Raw genomic sequence first — 23,207 nt, 5'->3', positions numbered from 1 at the left:
ATAAACAAATTTAAAAAAGCTTCATTTTCAGCTTCAAAAACGCCTTGAAATCAGAGGTTGCTTTCCCTTGAAAACAGCCTTATAATTTTCAGACTGTTCTTTTTGTACAGGTGAACATATCCTAAGGCTGAGTTCACACAGGGCGGTTACGCTGCGTAAAAGTATGCAACATATCCGCCCTGTGCGCCGCAAGGAATTCCGGGCGAAAAAACGCACCAAACAGTGGTGCAGTTTCTTGCCCAGAGTGTCCACTGCAGAAAACTGCAGCACTCAGGAGACCGCTGCAGCCTGACGTCATCCAGACCGGCCACTTGGGATGACTTTTCATCCCATGTGACGGCCGCTACAGCCTGTGTTTGGCTGCAGTGGTCACATGGAATAAAACGTCATCCTAGGAGGTTGGCCTGGAGGAAGAAACACAGACTCCTAGGTAAGAATACAAATTTTTTTTCTGAGTTGCGTTTTTTTGCGGTAGAATGGCAGCAACTGCTATTTGTTGCAGGTTTTACCTCCCCATTGAATTCAACGGGGAAAACCCGCAACAAATAAGCAGCGATTACGCAAATAAAATGGACATGCTGCGGAATAGAATTCCACACCGCAGGTAAATTTCTGAGCCTTTTTTCCACTCAGTATTTATGCATCGTGTGGATGAGTTTTTTTTTTTTATCTCATCCACTTTGCTGCTACTGTATTTACTGCGGATTTTCCGCAACTAATTCCGTAGCAGAAAATCTGTAGTATTTATGCAACGTGTGAGCTGACCCTTACAGTGCAACAATATCAGCATAACATAACATGTTTTTGGAAGCGATATCACCCCTTGTGGGAAAATCATAGCTAAAGACATAGCAACATAATAAGTGTCATTACGGGCTGCATAAATAGTACACATGCTGGACTGGACAATCCTGCTGGGGAATGCCACCTAGGTGGATAAAAACAGCAGCAATAGCAGATAAAACAGGTCAACCCCTTAACGGGTCCTTAGTCTACAGCTATGTCTTTTTGCGTCACTGTTAAAAAGACTTATGAGCGCTCCTGAACTTAGACCAGCCCTCTATATACAGCTTCGTTAGAGTTTTCTCCCAGCCCAGATGTTTAACCCTTTGATGGCCGGGCTCCTTGACTGCTGCATGATCAATAGGGACTCCCCTCTTCTATCACATCACCAGAAACCCAGTTACGCGATTGGCAACTGAAAAAACACCTCTGTAGTCAAGCCTCGGGAGCTAGAAACGACCCTAGAGCTGTCTATTATGTAAGCCTGCTTTTAGGGCACACTATGTGTTGCCCTAACAGCAGCCTGTGTCGTAGTGACACAGTGTAATGTATTAGCATACAGGGGTATGCTAATAAATTAGAAGTTTAAATTAAGTTGTAAATAAAGTTATCCCTTAATGGGATTAAAAAAAAAAAAGTAACAAAAAAATAAATAATTAAAAAAGGTAAAAAAAACAAACAGTTATTTAGCATAAAATATATTTTATTGCCGATACATTACATAAAAACGTAAAACCCGCACATATTAGGTGACTACATGACCATAATAACCTAAATAATGTATTTAACAGGTTATTTAGCATAAGATGGGAGTGGAATTTAAAAAAAAAAACAAGCAAAGGGTGAAAATCGCTTTTTCCTATATTCACATTGCAAAAATAAATTCTATAACGTACACAGTAAATTTTCTCCACGCAGAAAAAAATGCATAATGGAATTGCAGCTTATTTTCCGTCCTGAATCGTGGACGGAAAATATGCAGCAGAATACAGTAGCAGCAAAGTGGGTGAGATCTAACTAATCCACACGCTGTGTATTTTTCTTACCGCAGCATGTAAATTCCTGCTGCGGAAAGTGGACTGAATTGCTGCGTTTTTCAGGAGGAGATGTCGCCATCTCCCAACATTGAAACAAACGCAGCAAAATCTGTACTATTTTCTGCAGTAAAAACCGCAGGGTAATGTGCAGTTTTTTCGCAGTGAAATTTTTGCTAGTTTCTGTGGAATTGCTGCAGAAATGTTCTGCAGCAATTCCGTTACTTGTGAACAAGCCCTTAGGGTCTGGAAACAGATTCCAAGTCCAGTGGCTGAAACAATCTGGAAGGATGATGTTATTAAGTTAGATTAGTCAAGTAAGAGTCCAGGTTTATTACACAGATAAGCGGCAACAGTTTGTAGTATAAAGTAGAGAAGCAGTAATGAGCTAGACTAAAGGCAGGAAGCTCAATAATCTGGCAAGGCGAAAGTACAAGGGCAAAGTTTATATAGAAGGTCAGAGGATGTGGCTAATAGACCTGATTGCTTATTAGCAGACCTCAGTGAACTGGACACGGATACTGGAAAGAGAGTTGTCCAGCGTTCCAGATAGCACAGTGAGCAGTGCTACCACCTGGAACAGGAGAGTCTCTGGAATTAAATCCTAACAGACATGGTTTTCCCCAGAGATAAAAATGGAATGCCTGGGGTTAGAGAAGCAATCCGCTCAGGATTTTATGGTTTTAGAAATTGTTTGGGCTCAGGGACCTTAGTCACATGCCCTATTATTTGCTGGTATACTTTAATACCTCAGTCAAAACCTTTGTTGAAGCCAAACAGAGGGGTGTGTATTATTAGGGGTGTGTACAGGGGCGTAACTAGGAAAGACTGGGCCCCATAGCAAACTTTTGACTGGTGCCCCCTCCCCTGGGTGTCACACAACCCCCCCCTTGTAGATAGTGCCTTTTTTACAAACCCCCCCTTTTGATAACGCCATACAGCCCCCTGTAGATAACGCCACACAGCCCCCTTTGTAGATATCTACAGAGGGGGCTGTATGGCGCTATCTACAGAGGGGGCTGTATGGCGTTATCTACGGGGGGACTGTATGGCGTTATCTACAGGGGGGTGTGTATGGCGTTCCCTACAGGGGGGTGTATGGCGTTCCCTACAGGGGGGACTGTATGGCGTTCCCTACAGGGGGGGACTGTATGCCGTTCCCTACAGGGGGGCTGTATGGCACTATCTACAGGGGGGCTGTATGGCACTATCTACAGGGGGGGCTGTATGGCGCTATCTACAGGGGGACTTTATGGCGCTATCTGCAGGGGGACTGTATGGCGCTATCTACAGGGGGGCTGTATGGCGCTATCTACAGGGGGTCTGTATGGCGTTCCCTACAGGGGGTCTGTATGGCGTTATCTACAGGGGGACTGTATGGCGTTATCTACAGGGGGGAACTATAGCGTTACCTACAGGGAGTCTGTATGGCGTTCCCTACAGGGGGGGTCTGTAGGGAACGCCATACAGCCCCCCCCCCTGTAGGGAACGCCATACAGCCTCCCCTCTGTAGGGAACGCCATAGAGCCCCCCCTGTAGGGAACGCCATACAGCCCCCCCTGTAGGGAACGCCATACAGCCCCCCCCTGTAGGGAACGCCATACAGCCTCCCCTCTGTAGGGAACGCCATACAGCCTCCCCTCTGTAGGGAACGCCATACAGCCCCCCCTGTAGGGAACGCCATACAGCCCCCCCTGTAGGGAACGCCATACAGCATCCCCCCCTGTAGGGAACGCCATACAGCGTCCCCCCTCCTGTAGGGAACGCCATACAGCGTCCCCCCCTCCCAAAAAAATGCGACCTACAGTGTGTCCTAATAAAAGACATGTATCCCCTATCCACAGGATAGGGGATACATGTGTGATCGCTGGCAGCGATAGGGAGAACGGGGGACTGAAAGTCCCCTGAAGTTCTCTATGACTAACCTCTGACTTCCGGCGTCTGCGCAGCTCACTAAAAATGAAAGGAGCGCTAGTCACGCATGCGCACAAGCGCGACCGGCGCTCAATTCATTTCTCCGGAGCTGCCGACACAGACCCCGGAAGTCCGAGGTTTGTGATGGCGAACTTCAGGGGACTTTCAGTCCCCCGTTCTCCCTATCAATGCCAGCGATCACACATGTATCCCCTGTCCTGTGGATAGGGGATACATGTCTTTTATATTATAACCGAAAAACACAGCATGGATCTAAACAGCCCAACAAAAGTACCCTGCGGCTGTCAGCAAGCAAGAAATTAATTGATGTGATATGAGCTAGACCCTGGGGCGTGTACCCACACAAGCATCCAAAGCATGAATATATAACCTAAAAAAGAAGATGCCAGAAGACTAGATGTATAAGAAATTTAGAAAATACTTTATTGAAAACAACATGTAGACGTACTAGAATAAAAAACGAATCCATAAACCAACAGGTTAAAAGGACATACAAGCCATGCAGCTCATGAGGTAAGTAATATATAAATATAGATGCATGAAAAAATGCCTGGTAATAGACACTATCGCTGTGACAAATGAACTCCTGCCCAACACGGTTGGAATCAACATAGAGTGAAGGAATACATAATGAAATAATTGAATTAACAAGTATGTGTGAACAAGGCAGAAAAAACACATTGCTAATAAATGAGCGAATTGCGATAGTAGAACGTACCCATAATAAGTCCAGGACTGGATGCACAGCAGTATGTCCACCCCAACGCGCGTTTCGGCGCTAATGCCTTCGTCTGGGGGTAGTGCTGGACAATGCGCATGCCACTTTAAAAAGGGGAAGCCAGCCAATAGTGATAGAGTATCCAAAATGAGGGGTCCCGAGAATGAAAGATATAAATACCTCGCTGTCTAAATACAGGTCGCTGCCTCGAGGTGAAGCAAGATGGCCGCGCCGCCGGAAACACCGCCGACGAGGGGCCGGAATCGGAAACGCGTCACCGCGTCAGCTGACACGGTCACGTGAGTCCGAGATCCGACACGTCACCAGCGATGGAACGGAGGCCCGTCACTCGTCCACCAAACGGAGGAGCGACACAGCGAGGAAGGGGTGACCCTGGATACAGCAAAAGGATGTATTGGCTAATATGAAAAATATGAAAAAATATTTAGTGTTTTGGCCGAAATCATCTGTGCAACCTTACAAAACATATATTTGTGTCTATTACCAGGCATTTTTTCATGCATCTATATTTATATATTACTTACCTCATGAGCTGCATGGCTTGTATGTCCTTTTAACCTGTTGGTTTATGGATTCGTTTTTTATTCTAGTACGTCTACATGTTGTTTTCAATAAAGTATTTTCTAAATTTCTTATACATCTAGTCTTCTGGCATCTTCTTTTATAGATACATGTCTTTTGTTTAATGGCAGAGCGGGGAGATACCTCCCTGCTCTGCCGTAGTGTTCAGTGGCGTCCCGCTGTAGCAGCCATAGCGGCTGCTAGCGGAGCCTCCGGCCATGGTGGGGGCCCCGTAGTAGCCGCTACGGCTGCTACGGCGGTAGTTACGCCACTGGGTGTGTATATTAGTATAGTAATCTCATATTCCTTGTCAGCAACTAAGCATTATAAGAATTCGACAGTCAACAAAATGACAAGCACCTGAAGTTTGCTTGAGATAGGCTCTGTTCACACTAACAGGACATTCCAAATACTGACCAACGAACCACATGTTGTCCATCACTGCACTGTATATGCCATCAAGTGTGATGAAAAATGCCGCAGACCCCCGACGGAGACTTACAATGGAAATGTACACAACGTCGAAGCGAAATTCTATTTTATTTTTAAAGGCAAGCTATTGCTATTGATGCACATTACAGAAAATAATCAAAGCCTACATATCTATTATGTTGGAAAATATATTATTGTCTACTTTTTGCAAACTGTACAGTATATAGATCAATTGTTAAATACAAGTTAACACAACTAAATAGTTGTACTGTATATTGTGTGCATTGGTTCATCTTAAAAACAAGTGGAATTACCTGAGTGCGCAACTCTGTTAAGCTTGGGGTCAAATCCAACAGCAAGCACAGCACGTGTATGTGCAAGGAAAAAGTTAGCCACAACACTGCTTATAACACAATTTGGGAATCCTTCCAGTCTATGGTAGAATCCAGATCGTCTGTGTAAACAGTCACCATCATCATCACCCACCTGGTACAAGATTTTAAATTTGAAGTCGTTACCAGCCAGGCTGCCACCTACCTGGGAAGTAGAAAAAAAACATAGGTCGCTACTATAAAATATAACCTTTACTACCTGGGAAGTAATACAAGAGAAATGTTTCATTTTGCTCCTAGTATCATATTGCATAGCAAAAGGCAATCCTAAATATCTGCAATACAAAGAAATTAAGAAGATGCAAAAGAATGCATACTAATATAGTACAGGATGAGCCCCTGAGATCAGTAGTCACTCTAAATATGACAGGGAACGCACAGCTGTTTTTAATCTTCTCTTCTGACCTCTTTTTTATTTACAATCTGTAAAATGGCAGCCGGCGCTTTTCTGGCTCCGCCATTTTGACAATTTGAGTGCCGCAAACTCCAAAAATATCGGATTTTCGCAAATTCTAAACCTTTGGGTAATTCAGACCGAATTTGTTTTGTGCCGAATCAGTTCGCTCAGCTCTAGAACAGAAGTACAACAATTGACCAGAAAGTTCCTAAGCTTTTTCAGGTTACTCACATACTATTCTCGAATTAAAATATTTTTACCTATCACAGAAAGTAATGGAATATAGCTAGAATATGCTATTACTGATCCCGAGAATGGAGGTGGCCAGAGTGCTGGTCTGTTGGACCCCCACTGATCAGAAAGTGATCGCATATCTTAGGAAACACGTTTACGTTCCGGGTATGAGAAAACCCCTTTAATCCTCTCCACTTTGGTTTCTGCCCTGCACATTTACCAACTACATTCTTGGAGACAAATCTAAAAGTAATTTCTCCTTCCTTCTCAATCGCTCATCTGTGATTGACACCGTCGACCAAACTCGCCTGTTTTAAACGCTATACTTTCTTGGCGCTCAAAAAACTGCACTATTTTTTATTTTGCTCCTATCTATTTAAAGGGTCCTTCAAGGTTTCCTGCAAGGGTGCCTCCTTCTACCCAATACCCCTCTCTGTTGGTGTACCTTAAAGTTCAGTCCTTGACCCTTATCAATCTATACCACCACACTTGGTCATTTTAACTCTACATTAAGTCTCTAATGCGGACTACATCTAAATCTAATTGTCTACATCAGAAAATTTCTCATGTAGGGGTGGGCAAGAAAACCTTGAAAAGGAGCTTATTGTATTCACTGCCAGAAATGGCTCATTATTTTTATTTATGTGTACTGTGCCTTAAACAAGTACTATGTTGCTGCCGGTTATGTGCCTTTATTTGCCCCTAGGTGGCGTTTTGGAAGTAGTGCTTAGTCGGCCACTATATACATTGCTTTGTTTGCAGGAGTTTGTGGGCACTTCTAGAACTAATATTAACCAATACGTCGCACAGTATATCTACAGATTGGGGGTCATCTAGGTAATAGTGTCCACAACATAATAAGTTTTCATGTATCCTTTAATAAGATGTTTGGCAGAGTACCTACTTACCTTCAGAAAGGACAATTTTCATGGACTAAGGGATGACCTTAAGGGCATAAACTGCAATGTCCTCAAAAACTAAAATACACAAACTAAATGGGACATTTTTAAATGCCTCTTAAATTGGTCCTGTGAAAAATATAATAATATACCTTATTGAAATAAACAAGCTAGAAATAGGATGAAACAGATGTGGTCAAATATAACAGTAAGGGGGGGGGGAATAAATGATAAAAAGAAAACGTTCAAACTACTAAAGCTACAGAGTAGTAATGTGGCATTAAATAATTATAAAGAAAAAAATAAGTTCTGTAAAAGACAAATAAAGGCAGCAAAGATTGGAACAGAGAGACTCATTGCCAAAGAAAGTAGAAATAACCCAAAAATATTTTTCAAATACATAAATAATAAACTGAAAACGGAAAGTGTCGGCCCTCTAAAAAATAATCTGGGTATAATGGTGGAGGAGGATGAGGAAAAGTCCAATCTATTAAACGCCTTTTTCTGTATTTATACATGAAAATCCAATGTCAGATCACACGATTGAGGATAAAGTAAATTCTCCATAAAATGTCTCTTGCTTAACTCAGCAAGAGGTGCAGTGCCGCCTTAAAAACACTAAAATAGATAAAATCACTAGATCCGGATGGCACACTTCTGCAGGATTTAAGTACTGTGATAGACAGACCCTTATTTCTGATGTTTAACCGGTTAAGGACTAGGCTGTTTTACAGCTAAATGACCAGAGCAAATTTCACAATTTTGCTATGCGCTTCTTTAGATGACTATAACTCAGCAGGTGAATAAAGTTCATCTTTGAATTTTCCACTCTTTTTAAAGGACAGATAGGGCTTTGTTTTAGTGGCATTTGTCAGTATATATCATTTTAATTTTTTTCTCTAAAGTGGGCAAAATTGGAAAAAAATGCAAGAATTTAGCAATTGCGCCAGTTTATGCTAGCATTTTTCACACACGGTATGGACCACGGACAAAATTAATCTCCTTTCACATTCTTCCACTTCTCCCGTGCATGGGGATACCAAATATGTGTGCCTTATTCACTGTGCGGGCATGTGCCAGGGCTTGGCATAAAAGGAGGCTTTTCGGCCTTTTCGGTCCAGGAATTTTGAATTTGATTTTATAGCAGCATACTGTTTTCTGGGGGGCCTAATGCTGCTGAAACATTAGAATCACCCCATAAATGACTTCATTCGCACAAGTAGACCCCACAAGGTTTCCTTCAAGGGGTTTATCATATTTTTAGCAAGTCCAGTTTTCTTCTGAAAGTTTCTTGAATAAGATGGAACAAAAAAAAATCAGCTATTTTTTAGCAAATGCGTCAGTTTAGGCTAGTATTTTTCACACACGGTATAGACCACGGACAAAATTCATCTCCTTTCACATTCTTCCACTTCTGCCGTGCATGGGGATACCAAATATGTGTGCCTTATTCACTGTGCGGGCATGTGCCAGGGCTTGGCATAAAAGGAGGCTTTTCGGCCTTTTCGGTCCAGGAATTTTGCATTTGATTTTATAGCCGCATACTGTTTTCTTGTGGGCGTAATGCTGCTGAAACATTAGAATCACCCCATAAATGACTTCATTCGCACAAGTAGACCCCACAAGGTTTCCTTCAAGGGGTTTATCATATTTTTAGCAAGTCCAGTTTTCTTCTGAAAGTTTCTTGAATAAGATGGAACAAAAAAAAATCTGCTATTTTTTAGCAAATGCGTCAGTTTAGGCTAGTATTTTCCACATACGGCATAGACCACGGACAAAATTCATCTCCTTTCACATTCTTTCACTTCTCCCGTGCATGGGGATACCAAATATGTGTGCCTTATTCACTGTGCGGGCATGTGCCAGGGCTTGGCATAAAAGGAGGCTTTTCGGCCTTTTCGGTCCAGGAATTTTGAATTTGATTTTATAGCCGCATACTGTTTTCTGGGGGGCGTAATGCTGCTGAAACATTAGAATCACCCCATAAATGACTTCATTCACACAAGTAGACCCCACAAGGTTTCCTTCAAGGGGTTTATCATATTTTTAGCAAGTCCAGTTTTCTTCTGAAAGTTTCTTGAATAAGATGGAACAAAAAAAAATCAGCTATTTTTTAGCAAATGCGTCAGTTTAGGCTAGTATTTTTCACATACGGCATAGACCACGGACAAAATTCATCTCCTTTCACATTCTTTCACTTCTCCCGTGCATGGGGATACCAAATATGTGTGCCTTATTCACTGTGCGGGCATGTGCCAGGGCTTGGCATAAAAGGAGGCTTTTCGGTCCAGGAATTTTGCATTTGATTTTATAGCCGCATACTGTTTTCTGGTGGGCGTAATGCTGCTGAAACATTAGAATCACCCCATAAATGACTTCATTCACACAAGTAGACCCCACAAGGTTTCCTTCAAGGGGTTTATCATATTTTTAGACAGTCCAGTTTTCTTCTGAAAGTTTCTTGAATAAGATGGAACAAAATAAAATTACCTTTTTTTTTAACAAATGCGTCAGTTTATGCTAGCTTTTTCACACACAAAATGGACCACGGACAAAATTCATCGCATTTCACATTCTTCCACTTCTCCTGTGCATGGGGATACCAAATATGTGTGCTTTATTCACGGGCATGTGCCAGGGCTTGGCATAAAAGGAGGCTTTTTGGCCTTTTCGGTCCAGGAATTCTGCACTTGATTTTATAGCCGCATACTGTTTTCTGGGGGGCCTAATGCTGCTGAAAGATTAGAATCACCCCATAAATTACTTCATTCACGCAAGTAGACCCCACAAGGTTTTCTTCAAGGGGTTTATCATATTTTTAGACAGTCCAGTTTTCTTCTGAAAGTTTCTTGAATAAGATGGAACAAAAAAAAAATCAGCTATTTTTTAGCAAATGCGTCAGTTTAGGGTAGTATTTTTCACACACGGTATAGACCACGGACAAAATTCATCTCCTTTCACATTCTTCCACTTCTGCCGTGCATGGGGATACCAAATATGTGTGCCTTATTCGCTGTGCGGGCATGTGCCAGGGCTTGGCATAAAAGGAGGCTTTTCGGTCCAGGAATTTTGAATTTGATTTTATAGCCGCATACTGTTTTCTGGGGGGCGTAATGCTGCTGAAACATTAGAATCACCCCATAAATGACTTCATTCACACAAGAAGACCCCACAAGGTTTCCTTCAAGGGGTTTATCATATTTTTAGCAAGTCCAGTTTTCTTCTGAAAGTTTCTTGAATAAGATGGAACAAAATAAAATTACCTTTTTTTTTAACAAATGCGTCAGTTTATGCTAGCTTTTTCACACACAAAATGGACCACGGACAAAATTCATCGCATTTCACATTCTTCCACTTCTCCTGTGCATGGGGATACCAAATATGTGTGCTTTATTCACGGGCATGTGCCAGGGCTTGGCATAAAAGGAGGCTTTTTGGCCTTTTCGGTCCAGGAATTCTGCACTTGATTTTATAGCCGCATATTGTTTTCTGGGGGGCCTAATGCTGCTGAAAGATTAGAATCACCCCATAAATTACTTCATTCACGCAAGTAGACCCCACAAGGTTTTCTTCAAGGGGTTTATCATATTTTTAGACAGTCCAGTTTTCTTCTGAAAGTTTCTTGAATAAGATGGATCAAAATAAAATTAGCAATTTTTTAGCAAATGCGTCAGTTTATACCAGCATTTTTCACACATGGCATAGACCACGGCCAAAATTCATCTCCTTTCACATTCTGCCACTTCTCCCGTGCACGGGGATACCAAATATGTGTGTCTTATTTATCACATAGAGAAGTAGGAGGGCGGACGATAGAAGAAGCTTATTTCACAAATCGCTTTTTTTCAAAGCTGGTTTTACAAAACTCAACAGAGTTTCTATAACACTTCCAAAATATCTGCTCTTGAAGCAGAAATCCCAAAATATTCATCTAGGGGTATAATGGGAATTTATTATTTGGGGTTTTCTAAAATAAGAAATTGCAGGTTTATGCAAATGGAGCTCTCCAGCAGATGAACTTTAGAGAATATGCAAACATGACATCCACCCCCCACCCATTCCCTCCCTCACCCTTGGAGTAAAATCAGGGGAAAAATAAAAACGTAATGTAGGGCAAATATATTTTAAACGAATTAACTAAAATCTAATAATTCAGAACAGTGTGGTATTTTTTAAAACATGGCTCAATGCACAGGCCTGGTTGTGAGGGACATGAGGGACAGAAATATTGGGAATCTTTGCGGTGCCCGTCTTTTCTGCAGACGCGGCACTTTTTCTGAGGGTTGCTTCTGGTTGGTGTTGGGGGAATCCGACTGATGAAGTGTCTTTCAGTCAGTCGCGTGACATCCTCAGACTGGGGGCATTCTCGGGTGTCCTGAACATCAAAAATGAGGCCTTCAATAATTTTTTCCTGGAAATCCAGGTATGTGTCTCTGCCTCTGTTTTTTTTTGTAGAGCACAAATGAGTTGTGGATGGCCACCTGTAACAGATAAATGGCCACTTTTTTGTACCAGGTTTTTGTTTTTCGCTTCACTAAATAGGGCTGTAAAAGCTGGTCGCTTAAATCCACCCCCCCCATGTACTTGTTATATTCGGACACGCTCACTGGTTTGTGCTTGTCCGATGTTGCCCCCCTTTCCCTCAATGCCACTGTTCCTGCGGTATGAATCGTGCTTAGCACATACACATCTTTGCGATCCCTGAACTTGACCGCCAGCAATTCTTCAGATGCATATGCACAGGAGTCCCCCTTTACCATGCGCTTCCCCACTAATTGCTGTGGAAAACCAATTCTGTTTTTGCGCATGGTACCACATGCCCCAGTCCTTGCAGCATGCAAATGCCTAAACAGGGGCACACTGGAATAAAAATTATCACAGTACAGGTGGTACCCCTTGTGAAGCAGAGGCTGCATGATCTCCCACACGATCTTACTGCTGGTGGAAAGATCAGGGGGGCATCCAGGAACATTTATTGTGCGGTCCCGCCCTTCATAAATTCTGAAGGCGGTGGTATATCCTGACCCGCTTTCACACAATTTGTAGAGCTTAACGCCATATCTTGCCCTTTTTGAAGGTAGATATTGGCGAAAGCTAAGTCTGCCATGAAAGTTGAGGAGGGATTCGTCCACACTTACATTCTGCTCAGGGGTGTAGAGTTGCAGAAATAAATTATTCAGGGAATTTATTAGCGGTCTTATTTTGAACAACCGATCCCGGTTTGCATCGGTACTTGGGGGGGCCTGTGCGTTGTCATTGAAGTGGAGGAACCTCATTATTGTCTCATAACGAGACCTGGGCATTACTGCAGAATATACTGGGGTGGCTTGGGCGGGTCTTGTTGACCAGTAAGACCTAATGGAGGGCTTTTTGACAATACCCATATTTAGGGTGAGCCCCAAAATTTTTTTTAATTCCAGCAAATTGGTGGGCGTCCAATCTCTGGCATGGGTGGATGAAGGTTTCTGCCTTATATATTGAGTGGCATATAAATTTGTTTCGTGGACAATCTGATTTAGGATGTCGTCCGTTATAAATAAATGGAAGTAATCCATTTGGACAAAATTTGTATTGTCCACGGTTATGCCAGGATTGGCAGTAAATCCGTGGATTCTAGGCCCAAAAGATGGGGCAGGTGCCCATACAAGAGCCTGGACTGAAGGGACCAGGCTGTCCCGTGCTACAGCGCTACTTGGCCCTGCGCTTTCAAGTTCTGCAGTTTCAACTGCATCAGGGACAATGTCCCCTGAAGATGAACCTGAAGTGACGCTGTCATCGTCACTACCTAAAACAGATTCCATCTCGGACGCCATCTCTGATGCGGTCTCCGACTCAGACCACAGCATGGCGTATGCCTCCTCGGCGCTAAACAACTTCCTCGCCATAACGTAACTAACACTAACACTAACTAAACAAATTGTTTGTTTTTTTTTTTTTTTATATAAAACACACAAACTAACTGCTATATATATCTACACTACCGCTAACAAAAAAATAAACCGCTATTGCTATATATATTATATATATGTGGATATATATATAATTATATACTCCCTACCTGCCTATTCTAATAGAATAAAAGATAGAAAGGTAGATATATAGAAAAAAAGATAGATGGATAGATAGATTGTATAGATAGATAGAAATCTATCTATACAGAGAATGTTTTAGAGTGTAACTGTATATTTTGTGTAACTGTAACTGTAATCTTCTGGCAGCAATTCTCCCGAGTCTCTTCTTCTCCTCAAACTGAAACAATGTTTGAGGAGAAGAAAAGAGGCAGGAGATTTACTGCCAGAAAAGTCAAAATAAAACAAATGTGGTCGCTGTGATAGGTTTTCACAGCGACCACATGTTCAGGGACCATCAGATTGGTCCCTGATACTCTGCCCAGTGCCCAGAGCTGTTGGTAACAGCGTGGGCACAGGGCTGTGTGCACGCGATCGTGTGCACACTGTTTTCTATGCAGAAATGCATGTGATCGCTGTGATTGGTTGTCACAGCGATCACATGTTCAGGGGCCAAAAGATTGACCCCTGACATTCTGCCCAGTGCCCATGGCTGTTAGCAACAGCCAGGGCACAGAGCTGTGTGCACGCGATCGCGCGTGCACAGTCTCTGAAGTGCCGCCGTAAATAGTCTATACGGCGGACTTTAGAGACCCTGACCGCTGGCCGTATATTTACGGCCAGCGGTCGGGAACCTGTTAAAGAGGCTCTGTCACCAGATTTTGCAACCCCTATCTGCTATTGCAGCAGATAGGCGCTGCAATGTAGATTACAGTAACGTTTTTCTTTTTTAAAAACGAGCATTTTTGGCCAAGTTATGACCATTTTTGTATTTATGCAAATGAGGCTTGCAAAAGTACAACTGGGCGTGTTGAAAAGTAAAAGTACAACTGGGCGTGTATTATGTGCGTACATCGGGGCGTTTTTACTGGCTTTCCATGTCGTATACTTGCGACAAATGTCGGGAAGGGGTTAATGGTACATCCTCAGAGTGGGTCACAGTTACCAGTGGGGTTCCACAAGGGTCAGTATTGGGCTCTCTTCTTTTTAATATGTTCATTAATGACCTTGTAGAGGGTTTACAGAGCATAATTTCAGTATTTGCAGAGGATACTAAGCTTTGTAAAGTAATCAACCTGTGTATAAGAAGGACATCACTGAACTAGAATGGGTGCAAAGAAGGACAACCAAGGTAATTAACGGAATGGGTGGATTGCAGTACCAAGAAAGGTTATCAAACTTGGGGCTATTCAGTTTAGAAAAAAAGACGGCTTAGGGGCGATCTAATTACAATGTACAAATATATAATTGGACAATACCGAGATCTTTCTAATGATCTTTTTACACCTAGGCCTGTAACAAGGACAAGGGGGCATCCTCTACGTCTAGAGGAAAAATAGTTTTACCATCAACACAGAAGGGGATTCTTTATTGTGAGAGTAGTGAGACTATGGTACCCTTTGCCACAGGATGTTGTGGTGGTTGATTCTTTGAACAAGTTTAAGAAGGGCCTTGATGCTTTTCTTGAAGAATATAATATTACAGGTTTTGAATACTAGGTTCTGTGGATGGGACGTGGATCCAGGGATTTATTCTGATTGCCATATTTAGAGCCAGGGAGAAATGTATCCCTTAATGAGACAATTGGCATCAACCACATGGGGGTTTTGCCTTCCTCTGGATTAACACTTTAGGATTATAGATTGGACTTGATGAACCTATATGTTTTTTCAACCTTATCAACTATGTAACTACGAATAGAAATGTGATTGTTGGTTTGCTTAGTACCTATATTGTTGTCGCTAGGACGAATGTTTAGGACGCTCTTTTGGCTGCATTTGCCACACCATAACAGGGTGATAACGTGCAGCATAGCTGGTGGTGGCACTACTTTAAAACAGTGCTGTTCTCACCAACCATTGTTCAGTGGTCGGGTGGAAGATTGTGAGAGAACCTGGGCTGTTCTAGTGACAAGACAGAGTTTTTGTGGAGAGCTGCTGCAGAGATGAGTCTGAGAAGTGAGTGAAGCTGCTGGAGAATGACAGAACTTCATTGGGCCTGTGTCTTTGGTCCTGGTATGAGTTTCGAGTGATAGGCGAAGCCCCCCGAGATTGTGTGCGAAATTCGGGTGAGCAGTGGTGGGTATGGGCAGGAATCTTCATACGTGGACAGCCAGCAATTCAGTTGCAGCCTATTAGGCCTTACATTGCAGGACCAACCTCTGCATCAGAGAGGAGCGACCCTGACCCTCTCCACGACAGAAATAAAACCAGCCAGCCATCATCCTCCAGGTTCCTGAGCCATGTCTATACTTTGTGCCGCTCATATTAAGACAAACTGTATTTGTTTTTAACTCCTGTGACCGATCAGGTCATGGACGCAAGCTTAGTAAAGTTTTGCAACAAATCTGCTTCATAACATCTTTGCCGCGACATACCTGCATTGACCCTTACCACACTTAGAGGTCGCCAAGTGCTTTGGGCGCATAGTGCATAAAACACTCTGCTTACTCAAATCTGCAGAGTTCCAAACCTCCTCTGGCATTAACTGTGCGTCGGTAGTTTATTGGCATGGAAACCATGGCTGGACAGCTGCATGCAGGCCTTACATCACCAAGCACAATGCCCAGCGTCGAATCGAGTGGTATAAAGAACACTGCCACTCTTTAGCAGTGGAAACGTGTCCTGTGGAGTGACACATCACCCTTCTGTTAGTCTTATGGACGAGTCTGAGTTTAGCGAATGCCAGGGGAACGTTACCTGTCTGACAGAGGGATAATGCTATTGTTTTTTTTCCAGAGGTTGGCCTAGCCCCTTAGCTTCAGTGAAGAGAAATCTTAAGGGCCAGTTCACACAGAGCTTTTTGCCGCTGATTTTAACATGGAAAGCGCTGAGCGGTTTCAATCTCTCAACCTCCATTGAAATCAGTGGGAGGCAGGAAAAAAAGCACTGCTTGTGTGAAGCAATTTTTAGCGTGTTTTTTAAAATTTAATTTATTAAAAAAATAAAAATAAAAAAAGCAGAAAAAACACCTCCACCTCCCATTGAAATCAATGGGAGGCAGTTTCTGCCGTTTTCTGCCGCGGATTCCGATGTGGTTTTTAAAATCAGCGTCAAATAACTCAGTGCGAACTGGGCCTAATGCTTCAGCATACTAAGACATTTTGGATAATTGAATGCTTTTAACTTGTGGGAACCGTTTGGGGAAGGCCCATTTCGGTTCCAGCATGACTGTGCTCCAGTGCAAAAAGCAAAGTCCATAATGACATAGTTGGGCAAGTTTGGTGTGGAATTTGACAGGCCCGCACAAAGCCCTCACCTCAACCCAATCGAATTTTTTTGGGATGAACTAGAACAGGGATTGCAAGTAATGTCCTCTCATCCAACGTCTGACCTCACACACAAATGTTTTTCGGGATGAATTGGCAGAAATTCCCACAGACAAACTCCAAAGGGGGGAGCAACTCCATATTGATGCCTATTGATGTGGAGTAGGATGTCATAAAATATCCTGTAGGTATAATCTGTAGGTGTTCCAATACTTTTGTCCATATAGTGTACTTGCTGCTTTGGTGTTACCCCGGACCCTGTTGCATGTCTTGCTGCTACTGTATGTAACATTTACGAAACACTCCCCTTTCTCTCTCAAGGAACCGCCAAACCCCTAATTCATGCTACTGTAATCTCTTTCTTGAATTCTATAATCTCTTCCGGTCTATTTGCCCACTAACTGGACTCTCACCATTACAATATATAAAGGGGTTGTCTCAACTAGACAACCCCTTTTTAGAATGAAGTGTCCCTGCCAATCTGCGGATTGCTGAATGATAGCAGAAGTTGCTGCAGGGGAAATATAGTAATACATAATGTATGAGCAACCATATAATACATGGTCTTACAAGTCTTACAGAGCAGGAGTGTATTCTGGCACATGAAGCATCTTAGATATAGTAGACACATTATACTGCATAAGCCAATTCTCTTAAGAACAGGACAGAAAAAAGATAATATATCAAAGTCTTGAACATTTTCATTAAGGAGCCTAAAGATATAAACAGTACTATACATTTTGTAGCCAGGAATGAAAAAAAGAATTTACATGTAATAAAAATTACAATACTAGTAATAATTACTTCTACATTTGGTCAATATAGACCAGATCCATTGATGCACATTTTTACATACGTATAAAAACTCTAAAAATACTAAAATTAAGTATGAGTCTAAGCTTTTTTTTTCTTCTTATTGTTACAATGGTGCTTGTTTAAAAATTGTGCCAAACCAAATAAATATTTACCACATCCAAGTCTGTCTCTTCAAGGATCTGTACAAACTTTTCAATTTTGGTGCTTTCAGTAAATTCACAGTCGTCATCTACCCACAGAAAATATTTTGTAGTGACTTGAGAAACTGCCAGGTTCCTTCCAGCAAACCAGCCCTTTAAAATAGAAAAAGATTTGCTTATTATTAGTACAACACAAGCGTGAAACATCTTGGCTTTAATATACCTATAGTCATATGTATAGGTAGATACTGTAGTTCTGCATAGCTTGGTAAGTAACATCATCATGTAATGTAACATCATCTATGTAATGTAACCCAACATCAGTTCCATCAGAAATCTTCCAAGGACAAAGCAAGGTCAATTATGGGTAGTTCCACTCTGCAATACTTGATAGGCAGTGGTAAAGGAAGCTTCACAACCTTGGTAATCAATATTAGATGCAGTGCCCAGTGTATAATGGTCAGTGGTAAATGGAGTTTAATGCTCGATGGTCTGATCCCCGTGGTCTAGTGGATGAGTGTGAGAAATCAGCTGTAGTTTCTGTTCTCCAATGGGATGCAAAAATAAATAAATAGCCATTACTTATCTCACAGATCCCCGTGGTTTTAGCCCCACCACTCCATTCCTCCCAACCGCTGTTTATTGACATAGCTGCAGCGGTAATGTGCCCGTATACCCATGTGATTGCTGCAGCCAAGCACTGGCCTTTGCGATCCTGTGCCGTATACCCACTGAGAACAGTGATTGGCTGCAGCGAACATGTGGGTATACAAGCATGTCATTGCTGCAGCTATGTCAATACACAGCGGCGGGGAGTAACAAAAGCGGCAGCGCTGGAACGACGGGGATTCCTGAGGTGAGCAATGGCACTTTTTTTTGTGCATCCCTCCTACCGTGGCCAATTTTAAGGCAATGGTGGGAAGAGAAAGATTTTTTTTCCTGGTGTACAGTGGGTGGTGGTTAGGGGTGTAGTTGATATTTCAAGGTGGCTAGTGTCGGGTTGTCTATGTATGTATAAAGTAGACATATACACCACATATAGACACACGCACGCACGCACGCACGCACACACACACACACACACACACACATTTAGGCAACGCCCAGTTGTGGCGGAAATTTACAGCTTCAGAAATTCACAATATCCGCTCAGATTTTTTTACATGTTTACATAATATCAGTGCATGGTTGCTGAAGTGATCTTGGCTTCACATTCATGCTGCAAATCTCTTGTACTACTCCATCTCAAAGGTGTTGTATTAAATTGAGATCAAATGACTATGAAGCACTTTTACGTGGCATGTAATTGGAACAATACTCGCATAGGCTGCTGCAGCATTTACATGCATAGAGGGAAGTCAGAGTCCTGTCAGCTTGTACTAGTCATGCCATTTTCCCTCAAGGGAAGTTAATTTCACTCACATAACTGGTACTAACTGAACGTTTTTTTTGTTTTGTTTACCTTTCTCTGTAAATTCTACATTAAAAAAAAAAATAAAAAAATAAAAAAAATCGGTATATTACATTTTTGGTGAAAAACAAGATACCAGAATTCGAGTCGCTCTCTTGGGAGTGTACAATGTTTAATTCTCATAGAAATGCAATTTTAGGCCTCATTTACACGAGCGTGTGCGTTTTGCGCACGCAAAAAAACGCAGCGTTTTGCGTGCGCAAAAGGCACTTGACAGCTCCGTGTGTCATCAGTGTATGATGCGCGGCTGCGTGATTTTCGCGCAGCCGCCATCATAGAGATGAGGCTAGTCGACGTCAGTCACTGGCCAGGGTGCTGAAAGAGTTAACTGATCGGCAGTAACTCTTTCAGCACCCTCGACAGTGAATTCCAATCACCATATCGAGTAACCTGTTTAAAAAAAAAGAGGTTCGTACTTACCGAGAACTTCCCGGCCGTTGCCTTGGTGACGCGTCCTTGGTGACTCGTCCTTGGTGACGCGCCTCTCTTGACATCTGGCCCCACCTCCCTGGATGACGTGGCAGTCCATGTGACCGCTGCAGCCTGTACTTGGCTTGTGATTGGCTGCAGCTGTCACTTGGACTGAATTGTCATCCCAGGAGGTCAGACTGGAGGAAGAAGCCGGGTTATCGGTAAGTCAGAACTTTTTTTTTTTTTACACGTTCACGTATATTGGGATCGGAAGTCACTGTCTAGGGTGCTGAAACAGTTTAACTCTTTCAGCACCCTGGACAGTGACTGTCTCCTGCCGGGTTCGGTCAAAACGAGTTCGGCCGAACCCGGTGAAGTTCGGTTCGCTCATCTCTAAGACACTCCGTTCGGATGTTTGTAAACAGAAAAGCACGTGGTGCTTTTCTGTTTACATTCAGTTTGACAGCTCTTGCGCGAACCACGCAGTTCGCACGGAAGTGCTTCCGTGCGACCTTCGTGGTTTTCACGCACCCATTGACTTCAATGGGTGCGTGATGCGCGAAAAATGCAGATTTTTAGAACATGTCGTGAGTTTTTTTCAGCGCACTCACGCTGAGCAAAACTCACGGACTTTCTGCATGCCCCCATAGACTTGTATAGGTCCGTGCGACCAGCGTGAAAAGCATGCCAGTCGCACGGACGTATATCACGTTCGTGTAAATGAGGCCTAAAGATGAATAAAACATCAGAAGATTTTATCTCTATAGTGTGCTTTCCTTTTTTTATTTTTTGGGGGCAATTGTGTGAACAATCTGGCAGGCGGTCGGTCATTATTTCAATACAGCATTTTTTTTTTTAACCCACAGCAGTCCCACAAAACATAAAAGCATTGCCTCGAACAATCTTTTATTTTTGTATTATTTCAGTGTAAATATCACTGAACTACTGATGCTATACTGGTAGCCAATGAATGTCTGAGTACGTATTATCTAAAGCATATCACTGGACCGTACAAGCTTTTAAAATGTAACCTTTAATGGATCATTTAAAATCTAAATAGTCACATACTGTACAGGTCCAAATCCGCCATAATCGACCAAAACAATCAATTGTTGATGCAACAGGGAATGACCAAGAGAACAAAAGTATAAGATCAAGGGACTCACTCTGTCCCTACCAAGTACAGAAACCTATCCCTGCTGCACCTTTAAAAATATTTCTACATTATTCTCCCAACGCGTTTCACCGAAAACTAACAGTTTATCAGGGAACCTAAAAGGGAACTAGTTTCAAACTGATAAATTGAGTGTACAAAAAGTTGGCAGATAAGATTAGCTAAAACAATCAAATGGTACATATCAAATAGTGCAAAGAAGAACATAATAGCGGGGTTATGATAGAGCCATTTACCGCACCCACGAGCTAATGAATATGGTGTTTGCTCTAGTTGACATCCCCAGCAGCGAGGGAAAGATGCCTAAATGCTGTATTATAAATGACGCAAACACAGTAACTGCGTCCATCACATGACAGAGCTCCCACATGCTCATTAGTTATAAGTTCAGTCAACGGCACAGGGAAAGCCCTGTATGCTGAAGAGGGCGTACACACCTATTGGCTACGAGTCAGGCCAATAGTAGGGGGGGGGGGATTCTCTGCATCAATAACGACGCATCTAGAAAATGTTACGAGTAGCGGGTGTATGTGGATTAGCGCATTAGAGCATCATAATAGTGAATGACTCCTCATGCTTACAACCGCTAAGGGATAAAGTAATAGACCCTGTAAGTGAGGTTAGAAGAGAAAATAGCAAAATAACGATAGATTGCTAAGTAAATAACCATATTAAGATATTGTAGTACTATACGATAAATGGCATAATGTGTAGTGCAACCTATAATGAATAGCACCACATTTAAAGGGGGCCTGTCACCAGAACGCCCGTATTAAACTAGTACCATGGGTATTGTAGAGGACACTAACCTGTTTCTAAAGGTTATTTTCATTTTCGGCTTACTGCCTCCTTTGTAGAGAAATATGATTTATTACGTTTATGCTAATGGACATTTAGGTGCAGTGAGGGCGTTACCATTGCACCTAAATGCTCTTACTTCGCTCCCCAGTTCAACCCCCTCCCTCAATTCTAACTATGATTGACAGGGGCCAGGCAGCGTAATCACCGCCTTTATGCCTGGCCCTGTACTGTCTGTAACGCATGCGCGTCCCTGCTCTTCACTCAGCGCATGTGCAGTACGATCTTTCTGCTTGACGTTCTAATCGGCAGTACCGCGCATGCACCAAATAAAGAGCAGGGACACTGCGCATTCGCAGTACTGCCGATTAGAACGTCAAGCAGGAAGATCGTACTGCGCATGCGCCGATTGAAGAGCCGGAACGCGCGCGCGTTACAGACACTACGGGGCGAGGCATGAACACGCCGATTATGCTGCCTGGCCCCTGTCAATCAATGTAAGAAGGAAGGGGGTTGAACTGGGCAGCGAAGTAAGAGCATTTAGGTGCAATGGTAATGCCTTCACTGCACCTAAATCCCATTAGCATAAACTAAAAAAAAACGTATTTCTTTACACAGGAGACAGTAAGCGGAAAATTAAAATAAAACACTAGGAACAGGTTAGTGTCCTCTACAATACCCTGTTACTAGTTTAATACGGACATTCTGGTGACAGACCCCCTTTAAACAACATTCAAAGTAGTATAGGCACCATGGTTTATTAAAGTATAATACTTATGGTAGATATGAGTAACAGGCAAATACAATAAATGGACCCTACTGGTCATCATACAAATATGACCCTTATATTCGAGAGGCCACAGGATATTACATAAAAGGTGCTCTTACTCTAGTATGAGAACAGGTGCTATTGTGCACCAATAAATAGTTCAAAGGTGGTAACCATAATGTTAAAACGAAGGTCAAAGTAAAGACAAGTATATCATAAAAAAAAACATCTGTAAGTACTTCATTTAGACGTGGATGTCATAGCTTCAACTATACAGTATTTTTTCAATCTACAGTTTTACCACAAAACATAAAAACAGAGCCCTTTCAATATTCTTTTTTTAAATTTTAGCTTTACATGTAATATAGAGATATGTCACAAGAGAGCACTGTAGTACCGCTCTATTCAGTTGAAGTGACTTTGCATCCTTTCAATCCCATTCCAAGTCCCATTCAAATACATCTTATTAGTTTATTTCTAGGCACAAGAGCAAGTACACAAAGCAAAAAGGCCTGAGAAGTGGGAACAATATTAACAAAAGCTTTACATTTATAACTTGCTTCACTAATAGTGTTACACACACACACACACACACACACACACACACACAATGTTAGTGCAGCAACTTATAAATCTATAGCCATTGGTAAAATTGTTCCCTCTTTTTGGGCATTACCATTTTATGTACTTGCTCTTGGCCTTTGAAAGAAACTGTTATTATTACGCGGTAGAACTAAGACCTCATGCACAGGTCCGTTGCCCATCGTACAGCCGCTAATGACGGATCCATGAAACACAGAGCGCACAGGGATGGCTTCCGTGTGTAGTCCGTTGTTTCAACAAACCGAATGAATGGAATGGCCGAGAATGTTCTTTCAAAAATGGA

General features: G+C 42.4%; 1 protein-coding gene across 1 annotated transcript in view; it reads right to left on the bottom strand.

The window, feature by feature from the left end:
- Positions 1-23,207, bottom strand: part of B4GALNT2 (beta-1,4-N-acetyl-galactosaminyltransferase 2 (SID blood group)) — a 118,349-nt gene that overhangs the window by 8,765 nt on the left and 86,377 nt on the right. The window contains exons 8-9 of the mRNA XM_075836742.1: positions 17,711-17,851; positions 5,799-6,021 (exon numbers count right to left, since the gene is read on the bottom strand). Of these exons, the coding sequence (XP_075692857.1) occupies positions 5,799-6,021; positions 17,711-17,851 (364 nt within the window). The remainder of the gene's footprint in view (positions 1-5,798; positions 6,022-17,710; positions 17,852-23,207) is intronic.

This window comes from Rhinoderma darwinii, chromosome 9 (assembly GCF_050947455.1).
Source record: "Rhinoderma darwinii isolate aRhiDar2 chromosome 9, aRhiDar2.hap1, whole genome shotgun sequence".
Taxonomy (NCBI): domain Eukaryota; kingdom Metazoa; phylum Chordata; class Amphibia; order Anura; family Rhinodermatidae; genus Rhinoderma; species Rhinoderma darwinii.
This window is presented reverse-complemented; position numbering and strand designations above follow the sequence as displayed.